General features: G+C 40.1%; 1 protein-coding gene across 1 annotated transcript in view; it reads left to right on the forward strand.

Moving 5' to 3' along the window:
* The window catches only part of LOC143293460 (DNA ligase 1-like), a 64108-nt gene that overhangs the window by 36589 nt on the left and 1731 nt on the right, over positions 1-25788 (forward strand). The window contains exons 9-23 of the mRNA XM_076604339.1: positions 5235-5336; positions 6023-6079; positions 6766-6938; positions 8036-8100; positions 11116-11217; positions 13241-13409; positions 13827-13926; positions 14293-14378; positions 17197-17312; positions 17796-18002; positions 20451-20667; positions 21409-21491; positions 22999-23151; positions 23496-23693; positions 25451-25543. Coding sequence (XP_076460454.1) covers positions 5235-5336; positions 6023-6079; positions 6766-6938; positions 8036-8100; positions 11116-11217; positions 13241-13409; positions 13827-13926; positions 14293-14378; positions 17197-17312; positions 17796-18002; positions 20451-20667; positions 21409-21491; positions 22999-23151; positions 23496-23693; positions 25451-25543 — 1921 coding nt within the window. The remainder of the gene's footprint in view (positions 1-5234; positions 5337-6022; positions 6080-6765; positions 6939-8035; positions 8101-11115; positions 11218-13240; positions 13410-13826; positions 13927-14292; positions 14379-17196; positions 17313-17795; positions 18003-20450; positions 20668-21408; positions 21492-22998; positions 23152-23495; positions 23694-25450; positions 25544-25788) is intronic.

Here is a 25788-nt window from a genome sequence, read left to right on the forward strand (position 1 = left end):
GTGTAAGAGATGGTTTTGTGTGGTGACTGACTGACTGACAAAGAGGATGGGGAAGGGAGGGCTGAAGGAGATTACACAGGGCAATGTGGGGGGGACGGGAGGGAGATTGGGGGGCGGGGTGGGGGGAGTGGTGGTGAACAAGACGTGATGTCAGGATTAATGTTCAGTGTGGCAGATTTATTTCTGTTACATCCATGTTGTTTTGGAACATTTGCATTGTTTTGTGTCTCATTGTTTTGTAACATTACAATTTTAGGTTATGATTAAAAAAACAACTTCAGTCACTCTTTATAAATGTTTATGATTCTGGAAGGGGGTTCTGCCCTATTTTAATAAAAAGCCTTTTATTCTTTAAAAAGAAAAATCTAATATCTTTTTTTACTTATAGTTTTGTTTGTTTTGTTTTGACTGTCGCATTGGTTTTCTTTGATGACAGTTGAAATAACCTCTCAAGAGAGGATTCCTTTCAGGAAGAGTTTACTTCTAAAAAAAAACCCCCCAGAAAACAACAACAAACACAAACAAAAACAAACAACAACAAAAAAACTGACAAAGAAGAAAAAAAATCCATTTTGTATGCAAAGGAAAGGAAAGGTTGAGGATGTAATCTTACTAAGCCTTATGTAACTTCACAGGCGGTCAGCCATAATGAATAATGATATTATCTGAGGGGACTGGTTAATAAACAGTACTGATTCAATACACACTTACACTTATGTTTGTTGTTGTACTCTTGACAGACATGTGCATGTGCAAATTCCTTTTGTTATTGGGACACATTTGCACTCCAGCAAAACACACACACACACACATACACGTAACGCGCATAGACACATAGAAACTGAAAAAGAAGTACATTCTTACACAATAGTGCATGCACATAAGCACTCACATACACAAGCACACATGCACACACTCACACACACGCACACACACAAACACACACACACACACACAAAATATATATACTCACACACACGGGCACACACACACAAAAGAAGGGTGTCATTGCGTGGCCTGAAGACATTTCTTATTGTTCCAATTATCTGTCCTGGTTTTATTCCAAAGATAGTACAGGGTTGTTCCGAGGCATTTAATAAAGCTGAACTCCACTTCCATTTCTTGGGAAAGGGAACTGGAGATGAGGGAGTAGGGGGTGATGGGGGAGGGGGAAGAGGAAAGGATTGTCTGGAGGGGATAGGGTTAGAGAGAGAGAGAGAGAGAGAGAGAGAGGGGTATTAGTGGTCTGGAGAAGAGTCCTGTCGCTGCAGATTGAACAAAAGGAGAAAGGCAAGAGTAATCAGAACTATTTCCCAACCTTCTGCCTTGTGATTCCGCCCTGTCTCTTCCCGGCTCTGTTTCACGGAGCATTGATTATTAAGGAACTCTTTTCTTGTGTGGAGGATGATGGTGGGAGGGGTAGTGTGATGGAGATGGGGCATTGGGGGGCTGGGGTGGTGGGGAGAGTGGGGTGGGGGGGGGGGGGGCAGCCGGCAAGAGGAGAGGGAACAGGGGGGGTGGGGGTGGGGTGGGGTGGTGGTGAGCCATCATAGATTCTTTTCTGTTATTTCTCTTTTGGGGGGGCTTTCGGCGTGGGGGTGGGTTGTCTTTCGTTTAAACTGAACTGTCTGGTTCATAAAAAGTATGATCAGAGCTGTGTTACAAAATCCTTTTCTTTCATTCAGTCTTTCTATTAAAAAAGATATTATTTAGTTGTTTTTTTTTTTTTTTTTTTTTTTTTTTTAGCTCATGTGAGTGTTTACACATTATTTGAGCCTATCTATTAACCTGTACTGTCTGGATTAAGAAAGACTGAAAAATAATACATAGAAAGGTTGGCATACGTGATATAAGTAGGTTTATTATAATTTTTGTTGTTGTCTTTTCTTTTACATTCTCTATCTTCACTGTCTGAATATATTTGTGGTTTTATTTGTTCTTGTCTGCTCTGCTGTCTGCCCTGCTCTTCACTATTTTCTCCTGTTACCCACCCACCGACCCTCCCACCCGTCTCTCAGTTCTCACTCTCCCAATCCCTCCCTCTTCCTCTTTCTTGAAGAAGTTACTCTCTGTGCTGTGCCAGTAATGCTTTGGTTCTCCCATTGCATTGTCTTTTTGTTTTATTTTGGTTGTGAACATTGGCATTTATTTATTCCTTTTGAAAAGAGGGGTTTTATATAACATGCACATGCCCAAACTTATACATAAAGACTGCTTCAGTGTTCCAGGTTTAAGTCTAGTTGATTCTAATTGACAAATGAGAAGGTGAAACTAGCTGATGTATCCTGTTTTATTTCAGTCTGTCTCTTCCCTCCTCCCTTCCTGGTTGTCCCATTCAGCTTGTGAGGTTAAGCTTTGATTATTTTAGAAAGTAGGAAATTGATGGGGAAGGTCAAGAACATAACAAAACAACAAAACAAATAAAACCCAAGCCCCACATATTTATTTAATTAATCAGTGTCAAAAGGCAAAAGTGGAAGGTAACTGCACCTTTAAGTAAAAGGATGAAGGAAATACACAGGCTGAGATGAGAGGGACACATTTATCCTTGCTCAGCCCCCATCATTTCCAGAGCATTTGCATCTGTTCTTAAAGCCCTGGCACATCAAAGGTCCAATTTCTTCTGTGATTAATATGTTCTATATTCTTCCTGATAGGTATTGATCTTTCCAGATTACCATTGTTCGCAGCCGTCTTGGTCTGTGATGTGGGCTTTGTGATGATAGGTTCCCAGTCTGCTTGGTTTTGAGATTTGTCCAGTGAGGCATAGTGAAAGGGAAATGTAACATATGTTATGATGTGAAACCTTATGTTCTTGAATATTTTGAGTTGTGGAAAAAGATGGGAGCATGACATGGTTGTGTGTTAGGTGTATGTGTGTTCAGAGTTCAGGTTTGCATGCGTAGGTGTATCTGAACATGCATGAAAACACTAATGAATATCTCTCTCTCTCGTCGCATTTCTGAATGGACTGAACAGCATAATAACATTAAAATTTGTTCGTTCATTTGCTCTCTCTCTCTCTCTCTCTCTCTCTCTCTCTCTCTCACACACACACACATTCACTCACTCTCTCTCACACACACACACACACACACACACACACACACACACACACACACACAGAGCACAATACATATGTTACATATGTTTGTGTATTCTTTCTTTCCTTCTTTCTCTTTTTTCTATGTTCTTTCTTTCATCAATTAAAAAAAAAAGGCCATTATTCCTTCTGCCTGAGTTTGACTTGACAGAAGAATGGTGACCCTGGGAAAGTGTGTCAGAAAAGCGATGCAGACATGTTCAATCCTTGGATCAGGCGGGTTTCATTCTGCTCACTCTCTGACCTGGCCTCATTGTCTGGCGCCATCGCTGAGGGGACAGACAGACGGATGCCTGTAATCAGAATGTGATCTGTTCACAGATAAGACCCCAGGGCAACGAAGGAGTTATCCATGACCCTGGGGCAGAGGGATGAAAGAGAGATTGAGGAGGGTGGGTGATGCCGATAGTAGTGGTGATGAGGATGTATTTTCCTCTGCAGATTTGACTTTAATCCACAGTATCAAATTTTGAAAGAAAATTGGAAGAAAAGCATGGGGTTAGTGGGGAAAATTCTAATTTGAATGGAAATGAATATAGCGCAGTACAGTAATAATACTATTATACAATGCAGTGTAGTACACAGAGGACAAGAGAGAATATTGTATAGTACAGCACATGCCATGCAAGTGCTGTGCAGTATGCTGTGCAGTGTATTGTAAAACACATCACAGTGCTGTGGGAGACTTGTTTCACTGTTGTCTGTGTTGCTTTCACCTTTCCTCTGTGCATGTGTGTATGTGCGTGTGTGTGCATGTGTGTGCGCATGTGTGCAGAAGGTGTGTGTATTTAAGGGTGTGTGTGTGTGTGCATGTGTGCACACAGGTGTGTGATGTATATTTGTGTGGGGTGCAAGTGTAGGTATGCACGCATATGCGTGCATGCATGTATATATACTTGTATATTTGGTCAGAAATAAACTCCAGTGACAGGGAGAAAAGTCTAAATTTCCAATTTTTGTTTTTATTCCCTGTACAAGGATATCTTTGATTGTAGCAGGGCCAGGAAAGAAATGTCCTGGAGAAGACAGGTGGGGGTCCTGTCTCTTTAAAGGAAATGCTGATGTAGAGGAGAGGAGTGGCAGAAGTTGGAAGCATGGGAAAAAAACACATTGAATTATTTAAACAAAAGAAAACAAAGATTAAAAGAGTATTGATACCTGAAAGGTGAAGAATGGAAAAAAGAAAAAGAAACAGAGATTGAAAGAGTATTGATACCTGAAAAGTGAAGAACGAAAAAAAAAAAGAAAAAAAAAAAAAGAAAACAAAGATTGAAAGAGTATTGATACCTGAATAGGGAAGAATGGGGGTTGGGGGCTCTGGGCCCGATTTGTGAGCATTCTCTTGAAATCCTTAGTGTTATATTTGTGACAAAATCATCAGTAAACAGGACTTAGATAGAGCCGTGCAGCAAGTACAGATGAAGAGATGATGATTTCAGAAAGTACAGGCACCAACACTGTGTTGTTATCAGAGAGATTGCTGTGTTGTTATCAGGAAGTAACAACTACCAACCAACACAAGTCTGGCAAATCAGGGAGCCAAAGTCTGAGCACTTCATCTCCTTAGCTGGCTCTCCGATTTGCATAACACAAGACAGCACGGCCAGGAGGTGTGGGGATGAATTGGCTGGCTGGTGCTGAAACGGTATTGAACGGAGAGGGCCTCCTTGAGATCGAATGTGTCTTTTTGTGAGTGTGTTTGATGAAGAACAGTTCTGTTTAGGGGGAGGAGAGGGGTGAGGGGTGGTGGTTGGGGGGAGCCATGCCAACTACCCTTTTGCTCTGGTTTCTTTGTAGACTCTTGCCAACTAAGCCTGATTGTTGTGGCTGGCGTTTCTCTTCTTGTCTATTAATCTCCTTTTTTTTGTTTTTCTTTTTTTGGTACTGGTTACATCCCAACCTCTCCCTGGCTTCCACCCCCCCACCCCCCTTCCCCCGCCTTTGTTTTTTTTTTGTTTTTTTTATTTTTTTTTTTTTACTTTCTCCGCTTCCTCTGTCTGCCTGTCCCCATTTTTCTCTGTCAGTCTGTCCCTGAATGTTTTTCTCATTTGTTTGCAATCGTTTCCCCATTCCTTGGTGTTTGGGAGGCATTTTAAGGTTTTGTTTGTTTGAAAAAAAAAAAATGTTTCAGTGACATTAAATCGGAAGCGAAAGGAGTGACTGACACGACCTATGAACCCAGCAAAAGCAAGTATCACCCCATTACTGATGCCTGCTGGAAACATGGAGAGAAGTAAGATCATTTGTCACTTGTTGTTCCATTCTCTTGAGAGATATCTTTGTTCTTTTCCTATTGTTTCTTTCTTTTCCTTCCCCACCCCCTTTACTTGACTCGAAAGTATATCCATATAAAAACACTGACCAGGTGGTTTGTACAGAAACATGTTGTGTAGTGTGTGTACGCGCATGTGTGCATGCCTCTGTGAGTGCGGGTGGGAGTGGGGGGCACGCATGCATGAAATGAATTCACATTGTTATTTCTTTCTACAGTGAGTACTAATGAAATCTGTTTAGCTGTCCCTTTTTTTTTTTTTATGGAAGGATGTTGAATAAAGATGAAGACCATAAGATTGAAGAGGAATTTTTGTAATATATTTATATATATATAGAGAGAGAGAGAGAGCGATATATGTTTCCCCTAAAGAAAAAACAAAAACAATATTATTGATCATATCTGATCAGTTTTTATCATATATGCAGAAGACTAGAAATATCTGGCAAAATACAGAACTCGTGCCTGACAGGGGTTGAGAGGTTAATTCTGCAAATGAAAGGGAAGCAAGACCCTTTACTTTTTAACATTCATTTCTTTGACTTTAGGGAAAATAGGTGGTAATCATGATTTTACTCTTTTTTTTATATTAGTATTTCTTAGACAGCCATCACATGTTAATGTATTTTGTTTTGTTTCTTCACCAGGGTACCATATTTGGCTCTGTCAAAAACCTTTGAAGCCATTGAAGCTACATCTGCGAGGTATGCTCAAGTGATTTTAAGTATTTTTGTTATTAAAGTTGTTTTATATTTGATTCTGACTGGCAACAACAGAGGAAATGCTTGTTTTGGTTGCCAACAGAATTAAGGTGATTTCTGATATTAGATAATGAGAAAGTTTAAAAAAACAAGTAATTTTAAAGTAATACAGACAAGTAGATTTTGAACTGCAAAAATTTACACTTAGTAGAACAAGGGATACATGTCAGAATGCAAACACTCATGCATACATACACACACACACACACACACACACACACACACACACACACTGAATTTACAAATTTTGATGATACTGATACAGTCAGTCAATGATAATTACGACCCAGTACAACCTCAACTAGTAAGAATCATATATGAATCAAGAATGTTTCAAAGAACATGTCACGTTTTAATTGGAACACCTTACATTTAGTTTAGTAGTTTAGTTCTTTTTTTTTTTTTTTTTTCTTTTTTTAACCCTTTATTGTTTGTATATAAACCCCTTTAATTTATGGTTTTCATAACAAATAAATACGATTCTGATTCTGATCCTGATTCTGATTCACACACACACACACGCACGCGCGCGCGCGCACACACACACACACACACACACACAGAGCATTGTGAAAAGCAGTTTAGTTTTTGTTCCATAAGCTGTTTGTGCAGTGTGAAGTGTGTTTCAGATTGCAGATGATAGAGATCCTGTGCAACTTCCTTCGCTCTGTGATAGCCCTGTCTCCCCAAGATCTCCTGCAGTGTGTTTACCTGTGTCTCAACAAACTGGCACCTGCCTACAAGGGGGTGGAGCTGGGTATTGGTGACACTGTGCTCATGAAGGCCATTGCCCAGGCCACAGGTACGATACCCCCATCACTCTTGTACTTTTTCTCTTTCAGACTTGGAACATTTTTTGTGGAAATGTTTACTGGAGCTGCCACCTGTTTGTATATTGTTTGACATAAGCAGTTGAAACATGGAATTAAGATGCATTTCACATGGGGTTGAAGCTGTTTTATTTTTTTTATTTTTTATCCTCCATGATGTGTGATATGTGTTCACCCAAAGAGAAGTCCATTTTCTGACCTGAAGATGTCAGGATTGATTGATTGATTGATCGACTGACAGTAACCGTCCTTATCATTCTTTTGTGTTACATGCTCATACTGTGATAACGTTGAATTGCTGGGATAAGGCGCAGTCCTTCCAGTGGTCCATAGAGTTCACCGGGTACGTGTATATGTTCTTCCAAGAGAGAGTCTTCTGCTTGATGGATTTATTGAACTTTCATCTCTCCTCATTTGTGTGGAGACAGAACTGGATTGACATGCTCATTTTGGATTGGATGGATCTATCTTATGCTTCAGAGTCACGAAAGTTTCTGTTTTTAATGAAGCATCTTAGCTTGCTGACCAGTGCATGTATACTGTATGATGAAAGAAAAGGGAACATGCCTAGAAATTAGATGGAATATATATGATGATTAAGTATTCTCCGACATTGTTGTGTCGCAGTATACTCTTCGTATCTCTTGCCTATTTCATAAGCATATATTGTGAAACCACCCCATTGTCTCACTTTTTTGTGTGTTTTTTTTTAAATTTACAACTCGCACAATGATGTTTTAGATATTCTTCCTCTTTTGACACCTTATTTTTTTCTTATATCCCAGTAAGTTCTGTTGTATATCTACATGTTTACTATGAATCAACTATGCTATTGAAAGAACTATGCAAAATTGAATCTTTCAATGTTGTTCTGTGTTCTTATATGTTATTGTATGTCAGTTTTTTTAATTTACAAAATGAATATTAAAAGTTATTGTATGTCTGTTTTTTTAATTTACAAAGTGGATATTAAAAAATACAGGGAAAAACAGCATGCTGTTAGCTGTGAAGAGGTGTTTGTCCACCCCTGACACAGTGCTCAGTGGAGTGACTGTGGTGACATTTTCAGGTCGCACTGTGGACAAGCTGAAAGCCGATGTTCAGGAGAAAGGGGACCTGGGTATTGTAGCAGAGGTAAGGATGTCAACTACAAGAACTGTTTGAATATAATACTTGGCTGATTTCTTGAAGAAAGCTGTGTGTTGATTATTTGTGGATTTTGTTTGCTGACTGGTTAAAAATAATGTTAAGAGATCACAAGCAGTTGGTCTTATTTCTCTTCCTCCACCTACTGTTTTTTATGGTTTATGTAATTCTGAAAATAGTTATATCATGTTCTTTCAGTTTCAATCTGACAGTTTGCATGCCTGACTGGACTGAATATTATTTTTTTTTAATGAGAAAAAAAAAAGCAGCAAATGATTGTATTTCACATGTTTCCATTCTAATTCCAAGCATGTCTAGTCTGGTTCCATGCAAGGGTGATTTGTTAACAGTAGTGGGATATAAAGACGGAAATAACATGCAGTTGAGCCTCACCAAGTGGACTCAGCAGCGGTGCAGGGTCTTTTTCACTGGGTGGCCCCCAGGCAGTCTGGCACTGTTGTCTCCCTTTGGGTTGTCAGCTCTGGGATTGCAACAGGATGAGGAAGGCATTGGCTGTGTCAGAATGAATGGTGTCTAAAGAGACTCAGCAACTATGCGGGGTCTCCTTCAGGGTGTGGCCTCATGGTGACCTTACATTTATGGTGCTTGCTGGACTGGAATGAGCTCAGATGTGGCTGCGTATGGGGACATACTTGAAGTGTGCGCATATACACATGCATGCATGCACAAAAGAGAAGAGAAGAAAGGGTGATAGTGGATTAATACTTAAAGAGAACCCCACCCCCACTCCCCCTCAACACCCCCACCCCCCTCCCAAAAAAAAGACCAAAAAACCCCCAACCTCTAAGTTATGATATTAACAAAGCAGAGAGGTAAGTCCAAATGAATGGCACTGTCATTTGCTGAAGACTTGGCGAAGGAACTCCCTGAAGGCAGGGGTGAGTCACCCACCCAGGGTAACAGTTCTAATTTGTCTGGTGACTGCCTCCTGCTTACCCCTCCTCCCCCCACCTCCCACCCCACCCCTTCCCCTTCAGGGCGTCTGGCTGAGTGTGAATAAATGGGGACAGCTAAGTAAAGGGGGCCGGGAGTGTGGGAGGAGGGGGAGGGGGGGGGGTGGAATCTTGAGAGGAGAGGAGTTGTGTGGAGATGGATGATGCAGGAATTACCGAGTCAGACTCGTGTACATTTGTTAGAAGTCTGCCCAGGGGGTTGAAGACTGTTGCAGAAAGAGAAAGAGACAGACAGACTGACTGACTGACAAACAGACTGACAGACTCAAAGAGGGAGAGAGAGGTGAAGAAGAAGGAGGTGTGTGTTTCTGGGTGGAGGGGGGGAAGGGGGTGGTGGAAAAAGTAATGTCAAGAATAGGAAAATGAAACAAACATACTGCTGAGAGGTGTGCATACATATCATATGCACATTCGTGTACACATACGCATGCATGCACGCAGTATCTTTCTTGAAAATGCAGATATGTGTACAAACATGCACTCACTGACACCTAGGCTATGTAAACATGTTTTTAGCAGTAAAGTTTTTAGGATTGAAAGTCACATACAGGATTGAATGTCACATACAACATTTTTCTTCCTGATTCTTCCCCTTCTCTGTGCTCGCCACCTCCCCCACTCCTCGCCCCCCCCCCCCCCACCCCCTTTGTCTTCACCTCTCTGTCCTTTTGGCTTCTTTTTCATACAACCTCCTTATCTACCCTCCCCACCCCCCATCACCCCCCCTTTGTCTTCACCTCTCTGTCCTTTTGGCTTCTTTTTCATACCTCCTCATCTACTCCCCCGCCCCCCCACATCCCTCCCCCCCCTCTGTCTTGACCTCTCTGTCCTTTTGGCTCCTTTTTCATACAACCTCCTCGTCTACACCCCCCCCCTTCCCCCCTTTCTGTCTTGACCTCTCTGTCCTTTTGGCTCCTTTTTCATACAACCTCCTCGTCTACACCCCCCCCCTCTCCCACACCCTCTGTCTTCACCTCTCTGTCCTTTTGGCTTTTTCATACAACCTCCTCATCTACACCCCCCCTCCCCCCTTTCTGTCTTCACCTCTCTGTCCTTTTGGCTCCTTTTTCATACAACCTCCTCATCTACCCCTCTCCCCCCTCCTCTGTCTTCACCTCTCTGTCCTTTTGGCTCCTTTTTCATACAACCTCCTCATCTACCCCTCTCCCCCCTCCTCTGTCTTCACCTCTCTGTCCTTTTGGCTCCTTTTTCATACAACCTCCTCGTCTACCCCTCTGCCCCCTTTCTGTCTTCACCTCTCTGTCCTTTTGGCTCCTTTTTCATACAACCTCCTCATCTACCCCTCTGCCCTCTCCTCTGTCTTCACCTCTCTGTCCTTTTGGCTCCTTTTTCATACAACCTCCTCGTCTACCCCTCTGCCCCCTCCTCTGTCTTCACCTCTGTCCTTTTGGCTCCTTTTTCATACCCCCCCCCTCATCCCCCCAACCTCCTTCCTGTCTGCATATCACACTTCTTCCTTCCCTTCCTCAAGTTTGTTTCTGTGACCCAGTTTAGCCAGTACAAGTTCTTGCTTGCATGTTGTTTTTAAAAAGAATTAATGATTGGTGTTTTATATATATATATATATATAATATTATATGGATTACTTTAAAACATGTGATTGTGATTGAGTTTACTTTTATCTGGTGGGTAATGAATATGATTTAAAGTCAGTGAATTTTCAAAGTTTTAATGTGAAAAAAGATTTTTTTTTTGTTTTTAATTGTTTGACTTGATGATGACATGGATACTTATATTGCATCTATCCTCAGTCAGAGACCAAGTTCTGAGCACTTTACAAACATGGAATCATTTGCACAGCGGGCTGAGTACCTGGGTAGAGACTGACAGCTGCCATTGGGTGCTCATCATTTGTTTCCTGCATCTTTCAATCAGGTTTCAGTCATGCACACACACACGCATGCATGCAACTCTCTCTCATACAGACATGTAACATAAATTCTGACTTCTTGATTTGGAATCAGCGCTTGACGTAATAATACATTTTGCACTGGGCTTTGGTCTACAGAGTAGTCGCAGTAACCAGAGGATGATGTTTGCCCCACCAAAGTTGACTGTGGCCAGTGTGTTCTCCAGACTGAAGGAGATTGCTGAAATGACTGGCAGTGCAGTGAGTATCATCAGTTTCTGTCAGCTTGTAATGAATATCTTTTTTATTTTTTGTTATTTTTTTTTTAAACAATAGTTTTGGTTTATGTATTGAAAAATTGTGTGCACATGAGCAACAGATATATTGATCATGGCATATATATATTTGCAGCTGAATTTGCAAACATTGGATTTGTTTTTAAGTGTTCATCAAACAAAAAGCAGTTTCAGCAAAGAAGAAGAAATAAAATCACTAGAGTGTAATGCGATTTCACTGTCTGTGCAATTTCACAGTCTGTGTTGACTGTTTTGAATAAATATATGGTCCCAGTATATTTTTCTTTTCTTTTCTTTTTTTTCATAGTTTTCTTCTTTCATTAATGATTTGTTGACCTGTATTCCATTCCTGGTGCTAATTCATTTATTCTTTTATTAACTTATTTGATTATTCATATGATAATTATCTTTACTTTTTGATTATAAAAACAACAAAAAGCTGAACCTCAGGAGACCTCAGATCAGGAAGGAACAGACTGTCTTAGTTGTGGATGTGAAGGTGGTGTGAATGTCTTAGTTGTGGATGTGCAGGTGATGTGAATGTCTTTGTTGTGGATGTGCAGGTGGTGTGAATATCTTTGTTGTGGGTGTGCAGGTGGTGTGAATGTCTTTGTTGTGGGTGTGCAGGTGATGTGAATGTCTTTGTTGTGGATGTGCAGGTGATGTGAATATCTTAGTTGTGGATGTGCAGGTGATGTGAATGTCTTTGTTGTGGATGTGCAGGTGATGTGAATATCTTAGTTGTGGATGTGCAGGTGATGTGAATGTCTTTGTGGATGTGCAGGTGATGTGAATGCCTTTGTAGTTTGTTTGCACGTAATGCATATGTTTTTGTGGTTTGTGCAGGTGGTGTGATTGTCTTTGTTGTGGATGTGCAGGCGGTGTGAATGTCTTTGTTGTGGATGTGCAGGTGATATGAATGCCTTTGTAGTTTGTTTGCACGTAATGCATATGTTTTTGTGGTTTGTGCAGGTGGTGTGAATGTCTTTGTTGTGGATGTGCAGGTGGTGTGAATATCTTTGTTGTGGATGTGCAGGCGGTGTGAATGTCTTTGTTGTGGATGTGCAGGTGATATGAATGTCTTTGTGGTTTGTTTGCATATAATGCAAATGTCTTTGTGGTTTGTGCAGGTGGTGTGAATGTCTGTATGGTTTGTGCAGGTGGTGTGAATGTCTTTGTGGTTTGTTTGCATGTAATGCAACTGTCTTTGTTAAGGTTTGTGCAGGTGGTGTGAATGTCTTTGTGGCTTGTTTGCACGTCAAGTGAATGTCTTTGTTATAGGTGTGCAGGTGATGTGAATGTCTTTGTTGTTTGTTTGCAGTTGATGTGAATGTCTTTGTTGTTGGTTTGTAACTGATGTGAATGTCTTTGTTCTTTGTTTGCAGGTGATGTCTTTGTGGTGGGTGTGCAGGTGGAGTGAATGTCTGTGCAGGTGATGTAAATGTCTTTGTGCAGGTGATATTAATGTCTGTGTGCAGGTGATGTGGATGTCTTTGTTCAGGTGACATAAATATTTTTGTGTTTGTGTTGTGGATATTGTTGTGCAGGTGAAGAGAATGTCATTGTGTAGGTGTAGTGAATGTCTGTGCAGGTGATGTAGACGTCTTTGTGCAGGTGATGCCTTTGTGGTGGGTGTGCAGGTGGAGTGAATGTCTGTGCAGGTGATGTAAATGTCTTTGTGCAGGTGATATGAATGTCTATGTGCAGGTGATGTGGATGGCTTTGTTCAGGTGACATAAATATTTTTGTGTTTGTGTTGTGGATATTGTTGTGCAGGTGAAGAGAATGTCATTGTGTAGGTGTAGTGAATGTCTGTGCAGGTGATGTAGATGTCTTTGTGCAGGTGATGTAGATGTCTTTGTGCGGTAGATGTCTTTGTGCAGGTGGAGTGAATGTCTGTGCAGGTGATGTGAATGTCTGTGCAAGTGATGTGAATGTCTGTGCAGGTGATGTGAATGTCTGTGCAAGTGATGTGAATGTCTGTGCAGGTGATGTCCAAGAAAATAGAGAAGATCAAGGGGATGTTCGTGGCGTGTCGCCAGTCAGAGGCACGTTACCTGATCCGGTCGCTGAGCGGCAAGCTGCGCATAGGACTGGCAGAACAGTCTGTGTTGACAGCGCTGGGCCATGCTGCTTTCCTCACCCCCCCTGGCCAAGGTGGGCTTTTCTGGTCCTCTGTGTCTGTCCACATGTTTAGAGAAAGAGGGTTCATGATTTAGTATGTCTGAAGAATGTTTACAAGGAACAGTGGAAAGCTTTCTATCCCTCATCCATCAATTGTTTTCAGAAATATCAGCGATATTGGTTACGTTTCATATGAAACTGATATGTTTTTGTGGGGAGGTTGGTATAGGGGCGTGAGGGGTGAGTTTGATCATCATGATCACCATTGTCCAAGCTGCAGCAGTCAGTTGAAAAAACAACCCAACTCCTGTTGGTTTAAAAAGTATTTTATTTGCGAAAGTCACAACACAAATACAATACATTAAACATGACAGCAAGAAAATCCTGTCTTACTGTGCATTTATACAAATGGCAGATAAGAAAACATTGTTACTGATGTTTGCTTTGCAGAGTTCCCTCCAGAAATTGTGGATGCCAAGAAAGGATTGGGAGCTGATGCTGCCAAAAAGAAAATGGAAGAAGCTGCAATGATCATCAAGACGACCTACTGGTGAGTTCTGCTGGTGGGTGTATTTGTGCAGGGGTGATGTGTTGAATGGCGGGTTGTTGTTTTTCTTAGGAAGTGAGATCTGGGGGTCATGATCCAAGTCATGCATGATGTGGATTTTTTTCATTTATCCACTAGACTGAAGTGGTGGTTCAGGAGCTGGTCTTCAGGATGAGGTGATTGAGACCACTAACATAGTATGTACTCATTGCATGTTAAAGAACTCACAGCAACAAAAGAGTTATTATTTGCCAATTTTTTCTGAAAAATACAGTGAATGGTTAACAGAAATTTACATGTAGACAGTAAAATTGTGAATATTCAGGAAAGATTGAATCAAGGCCTTTTTTTTTTTTGCTTTTATTTCAGTGAGTTGCCAAGTTATGACTCCATCATCAGTACCCTTCTTGAGCATGGTCTGCAAGAGTTGCCTGAGCATTGTAAACTGACCCCAGGTGAGAACATGTGTTGGTTGTTGATTAGTGATATGTGACTGACCTGATTGCTTTGATAAGCTGTAATTAAATATAATAACATCATGTTTGGATGAATGGAAATAGAAATATATTTATAACTTTTTTATGGTTGAATTTGGCACCTGACATCACAGCACAAATTAAATGATGAAACATAATTTGAGACTCTTGAAAAGGAGATTCTTTGCTATATTATCTGAATTTTTGACTCACTTGTGTAAACAAAGTGAGTCTGTGTTTTAACCCGGTGTTCGGTTGTCTCTGTGTGTGTGTGTTTGTGTCCGTGGTAAACTTTAACATTGACATTTTCTCTGCAAATACTTTGTCAGTTGACACCAGATTTGGCATAAAAATATGAAAAATTCAGTTCTTTCCAGTCATCTTGTTTAAAACAATATTGCACCTCTGGGATGGGCACAAAAAAATAAAAAGAAGCCTAATTATATGCAGACTGCATTTACTGTTATATTTATATTTTTTGTATTCTCTAAACTTGGCACTCTGACCTCTTATTCTGACACAACAACAAGAGGAGTCATTATTATCATTTTTTGTTCAAACAGGAACTTCTTTTGCTAAGCATGGAAGTTTTATTTATTTTGCAAACGTTTTGGTGCAGATAGTAAAAAAGGGAAATTACTCTGTAATTAATGCTAGGGGACTTAATTTATCACAAGTGAGTCTTGAAGGCCTTACCTCTCTTGTTTCATCTAGTGGTACTATTACACTTGCATCTGCATATATTTTGGATGATTTCTGAAGAATTGTGTCAAAGTCTGTTTTGTCTGCAAGACCCAACTTGTCAACATGCCAGTTGTTAATGCCTTCCTCATCCCTTCAATTAGATAGATTTGTATTGACTTAAATTTACAAGATTTTGTGTGGCAGTATTGTGTGTTTGGGGGCTAGTTAGCCTTTTGGGATCATTCCAGTTGGACAAGACTCTTTCCACTATAACCAAATTCTAGCCTGGATAGTCAGGACAGGAGTTGCCTCCTCTGCTGTTCTGATGGTCATAGTCGGACATGACTGACTCATACATTGTGTGTTTGTGATTCAGGTATTCCTTGGACATGTCTGACTGTCATACATTGTGTGTTTGTGATTCAGGTATTCCTTGGACATGTCTGACTGTCATACATTGTGTGTTTGTGAGTCAGGTATTCCTGGGACATGTCTGACTCATACATTGTGTGTTTGTGATTCAGGTATTCCTGGGACATGTCTGACTCATACATTGTGTGTTTGTGATTCAGGTATTCCTGGGACATGTCTGACAATCATACATTGTGTGTTTGTGATTCAGGTATTCCTTGGACATGTCTGACTGTCATACATTGTGTGTTTGTGATTCAGGTATTCCTTGGACATGTCTGACTGTCATACATTGTGTGTTTGTGATTCAGGTATTCCTTGGACATGTTGGACTGTCGTCATACATTGTGTGTTTGTGAGTCAGGTATTCCTTGGACATGTCTGACTGTCATACATTGTGTGTTTGTGATTCAGGTATTCCTTGGACATGTCTGACTGTCATACATTGTGTGTTTGTGATTCAGGTATTCCTTGGATATGTCTGACTGTCATACATTGTGTGTTTGTGATTCAGGTATTCCTTGGACATGTCTGACTGTCATACATTGTGTGTTTGTGATTCAGGTATTCCTTGGACATGTCTGACTGTCATACATTGTGTGTTTGTGATTCAGGTATTCCTTGGACATGTCTGACAATCATACATTGTGTGTTTGTGATTCAGGTATTCCTTGGACATGTCTGACTCATACATTGTGTGTTTGTGATTCAGGTATTCCTTGGACATGTCTGACAATCATACATTGTGTGTTTGTGATTCAGGTATTCCTTGGACATGTCTGACTGTCATACATTGTGTGTTTGTGATTCAGGTATTCCTTGGGCATGTCGGATTGTCCTACATTGTGTGTTTGTGATTCAGGTATTTCTCGGACATGACTGACTCATACATTGTGTGTTTGTGATTTAGGTATTTCTTGGACATGACTGACAACATACATTGTGTGTTTGTGATTCAGGTATTCCTTGGACATGTCTGACTGTCATACATTGTGTGTTTGTGATTCAGGTATTCCTTGGACATGTCAGACTGTCATACATTGTGTGTTTGTGAGTCAGGCATTCCTGGGACATGTCTGACTGTCATACATTGTGTGTTTGTGATTCAGGTATTCCTTGGACATGTCAGACTGTCATACATTGTGTGTTTGTGATTCAGGTATTCCTTGGACATGTCTGACTGTCATACATTGTGTGTTTGTGATTCAGGTATTCCTGGGACATGTCTGACTGTCATACATTGTGTGTTTGTGATTCAGGTATTCCTTGGACATGTCTGACTGTCATACATTGTGTGTTTGTGATTCAGGTATTCCTTGGACATGTCTGACTGTCATACATTGTGTGTTTGTGATTCAGGTATTCCTCAGACATGACTGACTCATACATTGTGTGTTTGTGATTCAGGTATTCCTTGGACATGTCGGACTGTCATACATTGTGTGTTTGTGATTCAGGTATTCCTCGGACATGACTGACTCATACATTGTGTGTTTGTGATTCAGGTATTCCTTGGATATGTCGGACTCATACATTGTGTGTTTGTGATTCAGGTATTCCTGGGAATGTCTGACTGTCATACATTGTGTGTTTGTGATTCAGGTATTCCTGGGACATGTCTGACTGTCATACATTGTGTGTTTGTGATTCAGGTATTCCGTAGACATGTCAGACTGTCATACATTTTGTGTTTGTGATTCAGGTATTCCTCTGAAGCCCATGCTGGCTCACCCAACCAAAGGAGTCAGTGAGGTGCTACGACGTTTTGAAAACATGGACTTCACCTGCGAATATAAATATGATGGAGAGCGTGCACAGGTAAATTCAACTTACAAGTAACTTAATTTCTTTTATTGGGATAATGAAGTATTCTGTAATCCTTAAGTTTTTTAATGAGACATCATACAATGTATACTGTTTATAAAATTTCAATTTCATTCTCATATGCAGTGATGCCTGTTGATTATTGTGCGTGTGGGTGGGGGATGGGGAACAGAATTTAAAAAAAACTTTCAGCAGAGCTGAATCTGCTGAACAGATCAGTGTATTGTTTTCAGGTTAAAGTGTTGAGTTTATCCCACAATTATTGTGATATGTATCATTTTCTTTCAGGTTTGTTTTCAAATCTGCTGGAATATTTGAAAATAACTTGAAAGCTTTCTGAATGATTGGCTTGATAACAGGAAACCCTTTCTTTTTCATACACTTTGTGACACCATACCCACTTGTGTTTAGAATTTGTGTTCAGAGTATTTTTTATTCATCTAGAAAGAAACCTAACCCATCATGTCATGTCACCAGATTCATGTCTTGGAGGGTGGACAGATCCACATCTACAGTCGTAACTCGGAGGACAATACCAGCAAGTATCCTGACATCATTGGCCGCATGCCAAAAGCCCTGGGCAGTGAGGTGAAGTCGTGTGTCATTGACTCTGAGGCTGTGGCCTGGGACAGTGAGAAACAGCAGATCCTGCCTTTCCAGGTTCTCAGCACACGCAAGAGAAAGGTGAGTGGGATGGACGTCATCTTAATTTACATACGTGATGGAGATGTTACAGCGTTTCAGTTTGAATAGATCTATTCACCTTTTTTTCTCTGCATTCTTCTCTGCTACTGGAGGTGATAGAGATTTTACAGCGTTTTAATGTGAATAGATCTGTTCACTGTTTTTCTCTGCATTCTTCTCTGCTACTGGAGGTGATAGAGATTTTACAGCGTTTTAATGTGAATAGATCTGTTCACTGTTTTTCTCTGCATTCTTCTCTGCTACTGGTAACCATGTGCCCCAGAACAACCTGCCACTTGTGGAGAGTAAACCCAACAAGAAAATTGATCTGGATAGGGATGGGCTCTGCCAGATTTGACTTGCCCAAGACACACGGCATCATGAAGGAAAAGATCACAGAATGGAAACAATGGACTGACATCATTGCAGAATGGATAGGAAAATCATTCGCAGACACCCAGGCTTTGACATGCAACCATCAGACCTTGAAGAATCTGGTGAATAGCTCTTCAGTATGGTGACCTAGTGACTCTTTACTGAGCTGAGAGAGAAGAAGGAAAAGTTCCTTTTTATTATGTTCTGATGATGTGGTCACTGATAATAAATACTGTGGAGATTGATTTGTCAAAAAGCATCATCCGTTGTGTTCTGTTCTTGTTAAAAAATTGTTTTTTCTTAGTTATTTATTAATCTTTTTTTAACTAGTATGGCAAATATTTCTATGCATGTCTCTCAAGATTGCAGCAGTAACTAAATAAAGACAAGGTAGTATATGCTTCCTTGTTAACTTTGTCAAGACAGGATCTTCATTAAAACACACACACACACACACACACACACACACACACACACACACACACACACACACACACAGACACACACACACACACACACTAACTAACTAACTAACTAACTAACTAGTTAAACTAACTAACAGTTAACTGACTAACTAACTAAATAAATAAAGAAAGAAAGAAAGGAAAAGAATAAAATCTCCTGATTCTTGATGACCAGAAAAGAACAAGTTAGTTTCCTGTCAAGTCAGTTCCATTACTTCTCTCCAGCTGCCATCCCCATTTCAAAAACTTCTCAGGTAGCAAATCAAAGAATGAAAGAGAAAGCATTCTATGAGGTGGGCTACATTTCGGAAGAAAACGAAAAACAGAACCAATAAGGTACAGCAATATTACAAACGATGACTGCTGAGTCTATAAAACTTACAAAATGGAGAAAGTATATATATATATATAACAATTGTTGGTGGAACATTATGACTCACTTTGCTAAGAAGTATCTGTCACATGACATTTTAGACCTCATGTTTTTTTTTTTTAAATATTAAAAAAAAAAATTTTTGTTTACATAGACTTTCTCTGTCCCTGAAGACAAACCTGTGGTTTGACATGTTGACACTTTTGATCAAAGTGAGTCTTACTTTACAGCCCGTTTTCTTTTTTCCATGGACTTTCTCGGTTCCTTAAGACAAATCTGATTTGAAACACTGACACTTTTTATCAGTGGTTTACTTTACAACTCTGTTGCTCTTGATATACTTTCTTCACCCCTATGATTTAAGAAGTTGACACTTCAAAGGATACGCTGAACAGCCGAAAAAAGCGTAAGATGAGACAGAGCGTAAACCTGACAAGATGGCGTGGAGAGCCTTGGCCAAAGGAATGATTAAGCGCTTATAGTTTTTAGAGGCGTTTGATTGGCTGAGAGCGGGTGGGCCCGTCTTTTCACTGTTAGCCGCGCGAAATTTGGCCAAGCAGAGCAAACCAATAGGCCTAGTTTGCATCAGTTTGACATGGTAAGTATATTTAACACCAAACATGGAGTATAATACAAACTCCTCCTTTCTCATCAAAGTGAGGTTTACTTTTACAACCCACATACTTTTTAAAATAACCAGTAACCTTGAGGTTGTTTTGTGTGCTGCAACAACCCACATTTTATACAACAGACTTTCTTTATACATTAACCAATAACCTTGAGGTTGGTATGTGTGCTGCAACAACCCACATTTTATACAAGACATGCCTTTATTCATAACCAGTAACCTTGAGGTTGGTATGTGTGCTGCAACAACCCACATTTTATACAAGACATGCCTTTATTCATAACCAGTAACCTTGAGGTTGGTATGTGTGCTGCAACAACCCACATTTTATACAAGAGACATGCCTGTATTCATAACCAGTAACCTTGAGGTTGGTATGTGTGCTGCAACAACCCACATTTTATACAAGAGACATGCCTGTATTCATAACCAGTAACCTTGAGGTTGGTATGTGTGCTGAAACAACCCACATTTTATACAAGAGACTTGCCTGTATTCATAACCAGTAACCTTGAGGTTGGTATGTGTGCTGCAACAACCCACATTTTATACAACAGACTTGCCTGTATTCATAACCAGTAACCTTGAGGCTGGTATGTGTGCTGCAGGATGCCGATGAGAGCCAGATCAAGGTGAAGGTGTGTGTCTACGCCTTTGACCTGCTGTACCTGAACGGGGAGTCGCTGGTGCAGAAACCGTTCCGCACCAGACGGCAGCTGCTGCGAGACCACTTCAAAGAGGTGGAGGGGGAATTTGTGTTTGCCAAGTCCATGATCTCCTCCAACACTGAGGAGATTGAAGAGTTTCTGGAGGAGTCCATCAAAGGTGAAGACATACAGAAATACAGAATTTTTATTTTATTTTATAATCATCAGGTTCCCTGTTAAGTTTTGTCTGCCATGTATTGTAGAATCTCCTTTGTAATGTTTGTTTGTGTTGATAATGAGCCTGTGATAGCAGAAAATAATTTCCAAATGCATCAAGAAAGTATCGGCCATAGCTACTTTCGTTTTCTCCGCATAGGCGGATAGTAGTTTGGACAGGACAGGAATGTCAGACCCCTGCCGGAGTCTGCACTAGTGGGTCACGGTAAGTATGTTAGATAAACGTAATTTTAGGAAGAAAATTTCCTTTTGATTTGATTTGATTTGATTATGTATGTAGACTTAATGGTTCATTTTAAGATCAGGGAGGGATTGAGAGACATGAATGACAAAATGTTAAATGAACCTGAAGGCTTGAATAATCTGATACAGTAATCATTTAAAATAGGGAAATGAGAGGGAAAGAAAAAATGTATAAAGGGCAAATTCAGTATTTTGCGTGTCTGAATGCCTTGCATTGATTGGCAAGATTTTTTATGTGTGTGTTATTTCAGCCAAAAAACAGGATTTTGTATAGAGACATGTATCTTGGTGGAATGTGTTGAACTGTTCAAAACTAAAAACCAGGTGAAAATTTGGCAACAGTGTATGTTTTCCCCCTTCTCCCTCCTCTTGGTACCTGTGCCTTACTACAGCTTTACTTCAAAATGGGAATAAAATTTACGGACGTTTTTTTTTTCAGGAAACTGTGAGGGACTTATGGTCAAGACACTGGATGTGGATGCTACTTATGAAATTGCCAAGCGATCCCACAATTGGCTGAAGGTGAGTGTGCATGGGAGAATGATTGAAGCAATCCAGCTGCCATTGTTTGCATTGAAGGCATGACTTGGGCTATATCCTTCACCCCAAGGCTGCCTATATGGTGAGATAACTAGTTAGCGCAAGCATGTATGCTTCGCTGCCGCAATGACGAGATAAGTTGTCATCAAAATACACACATGTATTCTGACTTTTCCCTGGTTTGCATTGAGTTTGTTGACAAAAATACTGGCAGCTTTAGCTTGGGGAATCTTTCTAGATTCTGTTCATAGCTAGAAACCCCATCTTCGTCATGAGGCAGTCCTTTATTTGAATGTTTTGGTTGGGTTACCGCCAGTGTTTGCCTGGCTGCTCTCCTCGCTTGCTCAACAAAATGTTGGACACCGTGATCAAGATATACGATCGTGGTGCACTAAATCAACCAAGATTGTTTCTTTAGCTGATGCTCAGAAAGAATTGAAGCATAAGTTTGAAGGAGAAGACAGTGATGAACTTTTTTTTTTGTAGGATGATTTGATAGAAAATAAAGGGAGCAATGAAGAGACTGGCCAAGATATGTCTGTCAGTGAATGATGCCGACTGTACAGCTGTAGCAGTCGACAGAAAGTGACCGAATTATTAGCAGGACACAGTGTGAGCGATTTTCTTGGCACTCAGCCAACGCGGTGTGATGAGAACTGGATGAAGTGACCGTGTGAGAGATTTGAAGAGGGGGAGGGAGAGTGGGGGAGGGGCATTTGGAGACCAAGGGGGCATTGTGTATCTCTCTCTCTCTTCTTCTTTTTTGTTTTTTAAATTGTAGTTCTTCTAGTATAATTTGTATGTGCAGGTGTTATCCATTTGTCCAGAAAATTGGTATTTTAGTGCAAATTACTTGACTAATGTTTGTAATGAACAAGTTGAAAATATGACAAAAAATGAAACACTGATTTCAAAACAACAGCATGTCACTGAAAATATATAGAATGGGAAAACATCATGTGTTTTGTATTCTTTATTCATTTACCTTTCAGAAAATATATACTTTTATGGGTCTTTCTCCAATAACAAAGAGCACAGAATTAAAAAAAAAAGTACCTGTTTCTTGTGAAAAAACCCTGGCAAATAGATTTCACTTAAATCTTATTTTCCTGGCAATGAAAGGGTTAAACTACCTTTCATAATATGACTGATGCTGGTGTCTTGGCAACAGATGACAGTCAGTCCCACAACCGTCCAGCTGGCAAGCTATTACAGTACTGCGATGCTTCTTCTTCCTCTCCCTCATGGTCATTTTATAATCTTTTTATGGTTTCAAGACATGCAGTCATGTCTTCATGAAGAAGAATGTTATTGTTGAGATATTGTACATTGTTAATGTGGATCAGTGTAACAATATGAACATTAATGAAGAAGAAAATTGTTATTGAGACATAGTAAATATTAATGAAGACGTTGTGTATCCTGTTTGACCAGTATGTACCTTTTGGTCTCTAAGGATCAGTATGACAGTCCCCAAATTGTGTTTCAGTTGAAGAAAGATTATGTGGATGGAGTGGGTGACACACTGGATGTTGTGGTCATTGGCGGTTACGTGGGCACTGGCAAACGTACAGGCAAATATGGGGGCTTCCTACTGGCCTGCTATGACGAGGAGAATGAGGAGTTCCAGTCCATCTGCAAGGTGAGGCCTGCGTTTTCTTGTGATGTCAGTGGGCTTTTTTGTATCTGGTGATAATTGATGTGTTGATCCATTTTCTGGATTTGTTATTATATTACAGCCCCATTTAAAAAAAGACTTTTGATGCATGTCTTTTTATCCTGTGATGTTGTGACAGTGTTTTCTTTTTTCTTTGATTTATTATGGTAGTCTTTTTCTTTTATTCTTTCATTTATTATGATAATTATGATAATCTGTTTCTTTGTAAAGGGTTTTTCTATACCATGACAATGGATATGGTGTCAGTTCTTGTTTTCATGTTCTGTGATAATCAGAATCCTTTCTTCCTGTATTCTTTATTTCACCAGATTGGCACAGGATTCAAGGACGAAGACCTGGACAAACACTCAGAGTTTTTAAAGGGCCACGTGCTGCCACAGCCGCGGCCGTACTACTGCTGGGATTCAGCAGTCGAGCCGGACCACTGGTTCGATGCCGTGCAGGTGTGGGAGATCAAGGTGGCTGACCTGTCCATCTCCCCCACACACAAGGCGGCCATGGGACTGGTAGGTTTTTCATCCATTGACTAATGTGGGTACTTGTATAGTGCCAGTATGGATACATTTTATGTAGTGCCTTTGTCATTCAGTCAGGCTTCAGTCACACATGTGTGTACACCCTCACACTGAGTAGATTTTATTGCAAAATGGAGGGGAAGAAAATCCTGGCAAGTATGGGGTTTGATCCTATGTGCTCAGATTCTCTTGCTTCCTAGGTGGATGCATTACCACTAGACCACCACTGCACCCAAACCTGGTATGTGATGGTGTCCTCCAGTGTCTGTCTGTCAGCTGCATCTCCCACATTCAGTTTTACAGTTAGGAGTGGGCTGTACATGTATTACCATTTTAACCTTGCCATTCAGGCAGCCCAATCAACAAGAAGGGGATTCAAGGTATCAGCAGGTCTTGAAAATGAGAAAAAAACTTACCTCTATTGTAAAAGAACCAGGTGGTGTTATTGGGACTTTGAGATGGAAAGTCCAGCTCTAACCACTGATTGTGTCTGTTGACATGTGTAGCTTTGTTTTCCTTTCAGGGAAAACTGTCAGAATAAAAATATAAGTAAAGCTTAGTTGAAGAACCAAACTTATTGTTATTTTTTATACAAAATCAGAGATCAATAAATAATTTGATTTTAACTGATGTAGAATTTCAGTGTCTGTATCTGGGCTTGTTTCAGTGTGTAACTGCTACTTTATCATCATCACCAGAGTCGTTAGTCCGGTTAAATAACAAGTTTCCACTTTCCCCAACATTCTTCAGTCTGATTTTACACCATTACCTGAAATATCTCATGCCTGTCAACTTATCTGATTTTACACCATTACCTGAAATATGTCATGCCTGTCAACATATCTGATTTTACAGCATTACCTGAAATATCTCATGCATGTCAACATCTCTGATTTTACACCATTACCTGAAATATCTCATGCCTGTCTACAGCTCTGATTTTACACCATTACCTGAAATATCTCTTGCCTGTCTACACCTCTGATTTTACACCATTACCTGAAATATCTCATGCCTGTCTACACCTCTGATTTTACACCATTACCTGAAATATGTCATGCCTGTCTACACCTCTGATTTTACAGCATTACCTGAAATATGTCATGCCTGTCAACATCTCTGATTTTACACCATTACCTGAAATATGTCATGCCTGTCAACATATCTGATTTTACAGCATTACCTGAAATATCTCATGCATGTCAACATCTCTGATTTTACACCATTACCTGAAATATCTCATGCCTGTCTACAGCTCTGATTTTACACCATTACCTGAAATATCTCTGCCTGTCTACACCTCTGATTTTACACCATTACCTGAAATATCTCTTGCCTGTCTACACCTCTGATTTTACACCATTACCTGAAATATGTCATGCCTGTCTACACCTCTGATTTTACAGCATTACCTGAAATATGTCATGCCTGTCAACATCTCTGATTTTACACCATTACCTGAAATATGTCATGCCTGTTAACATCTCTGATTTTACAGCATTACCTGAAATATGTCATGCCTGTCAACACATCTGATTTTACAGCATTACCTGAAATATGTCATGCCTGTCAACATCTCTGATTTTACAGCATTACCTGAAATATGTCATGCCTGTCAACATCTCTGATTTTACACCATTACCTGAAATATGTCATGCCTGTCTACACCTCTGATTTTACACCATTACCTGAAATATGTCATGCCTGTCAACATCTCTGATTTTATTCATATATTAAATGTGTTACAGGTTGATCCAGAGAAAGGGATTTCTCTTCGGTTCCCTAGATTCCTTCGTATCCGTGATGACAAAAAACCAGAGGAGGCAACGAGTGCATCGCAGGTATGAGGAATATGATGCATTGGATGCTCATTCCAGATAATGTAGAATGTGTGCTTACACTTATTGGTAATAATATTGAAAGTTAGCATCATTTACAATTTCCATTCATACGAAGAAAACAGTGTGTTGATTTCATTGGAGTGTTCTGAGTTCAGGACTGAATGGCATTGTTCCTAAATGCTGGTTTGTATTTACACATTTCTTGTGTTTTTGTGTCTGTATCCACATTTTTTCCCTCCACTCCT

Source organism: Babylonia areolata, chromosome 1, assembly GCF_041734735.1.
Source record: "Babylonia areolata isolate BAREFJ2019XMU chromosome 1, ASM4173473v1, whole genome shotgun sequence".
NCBI lineage: Eukaryota > Metazoa > Mollusca > Gastropoda > Neogastropoda > Buccinidae > Babylonia > Babylonia areolata.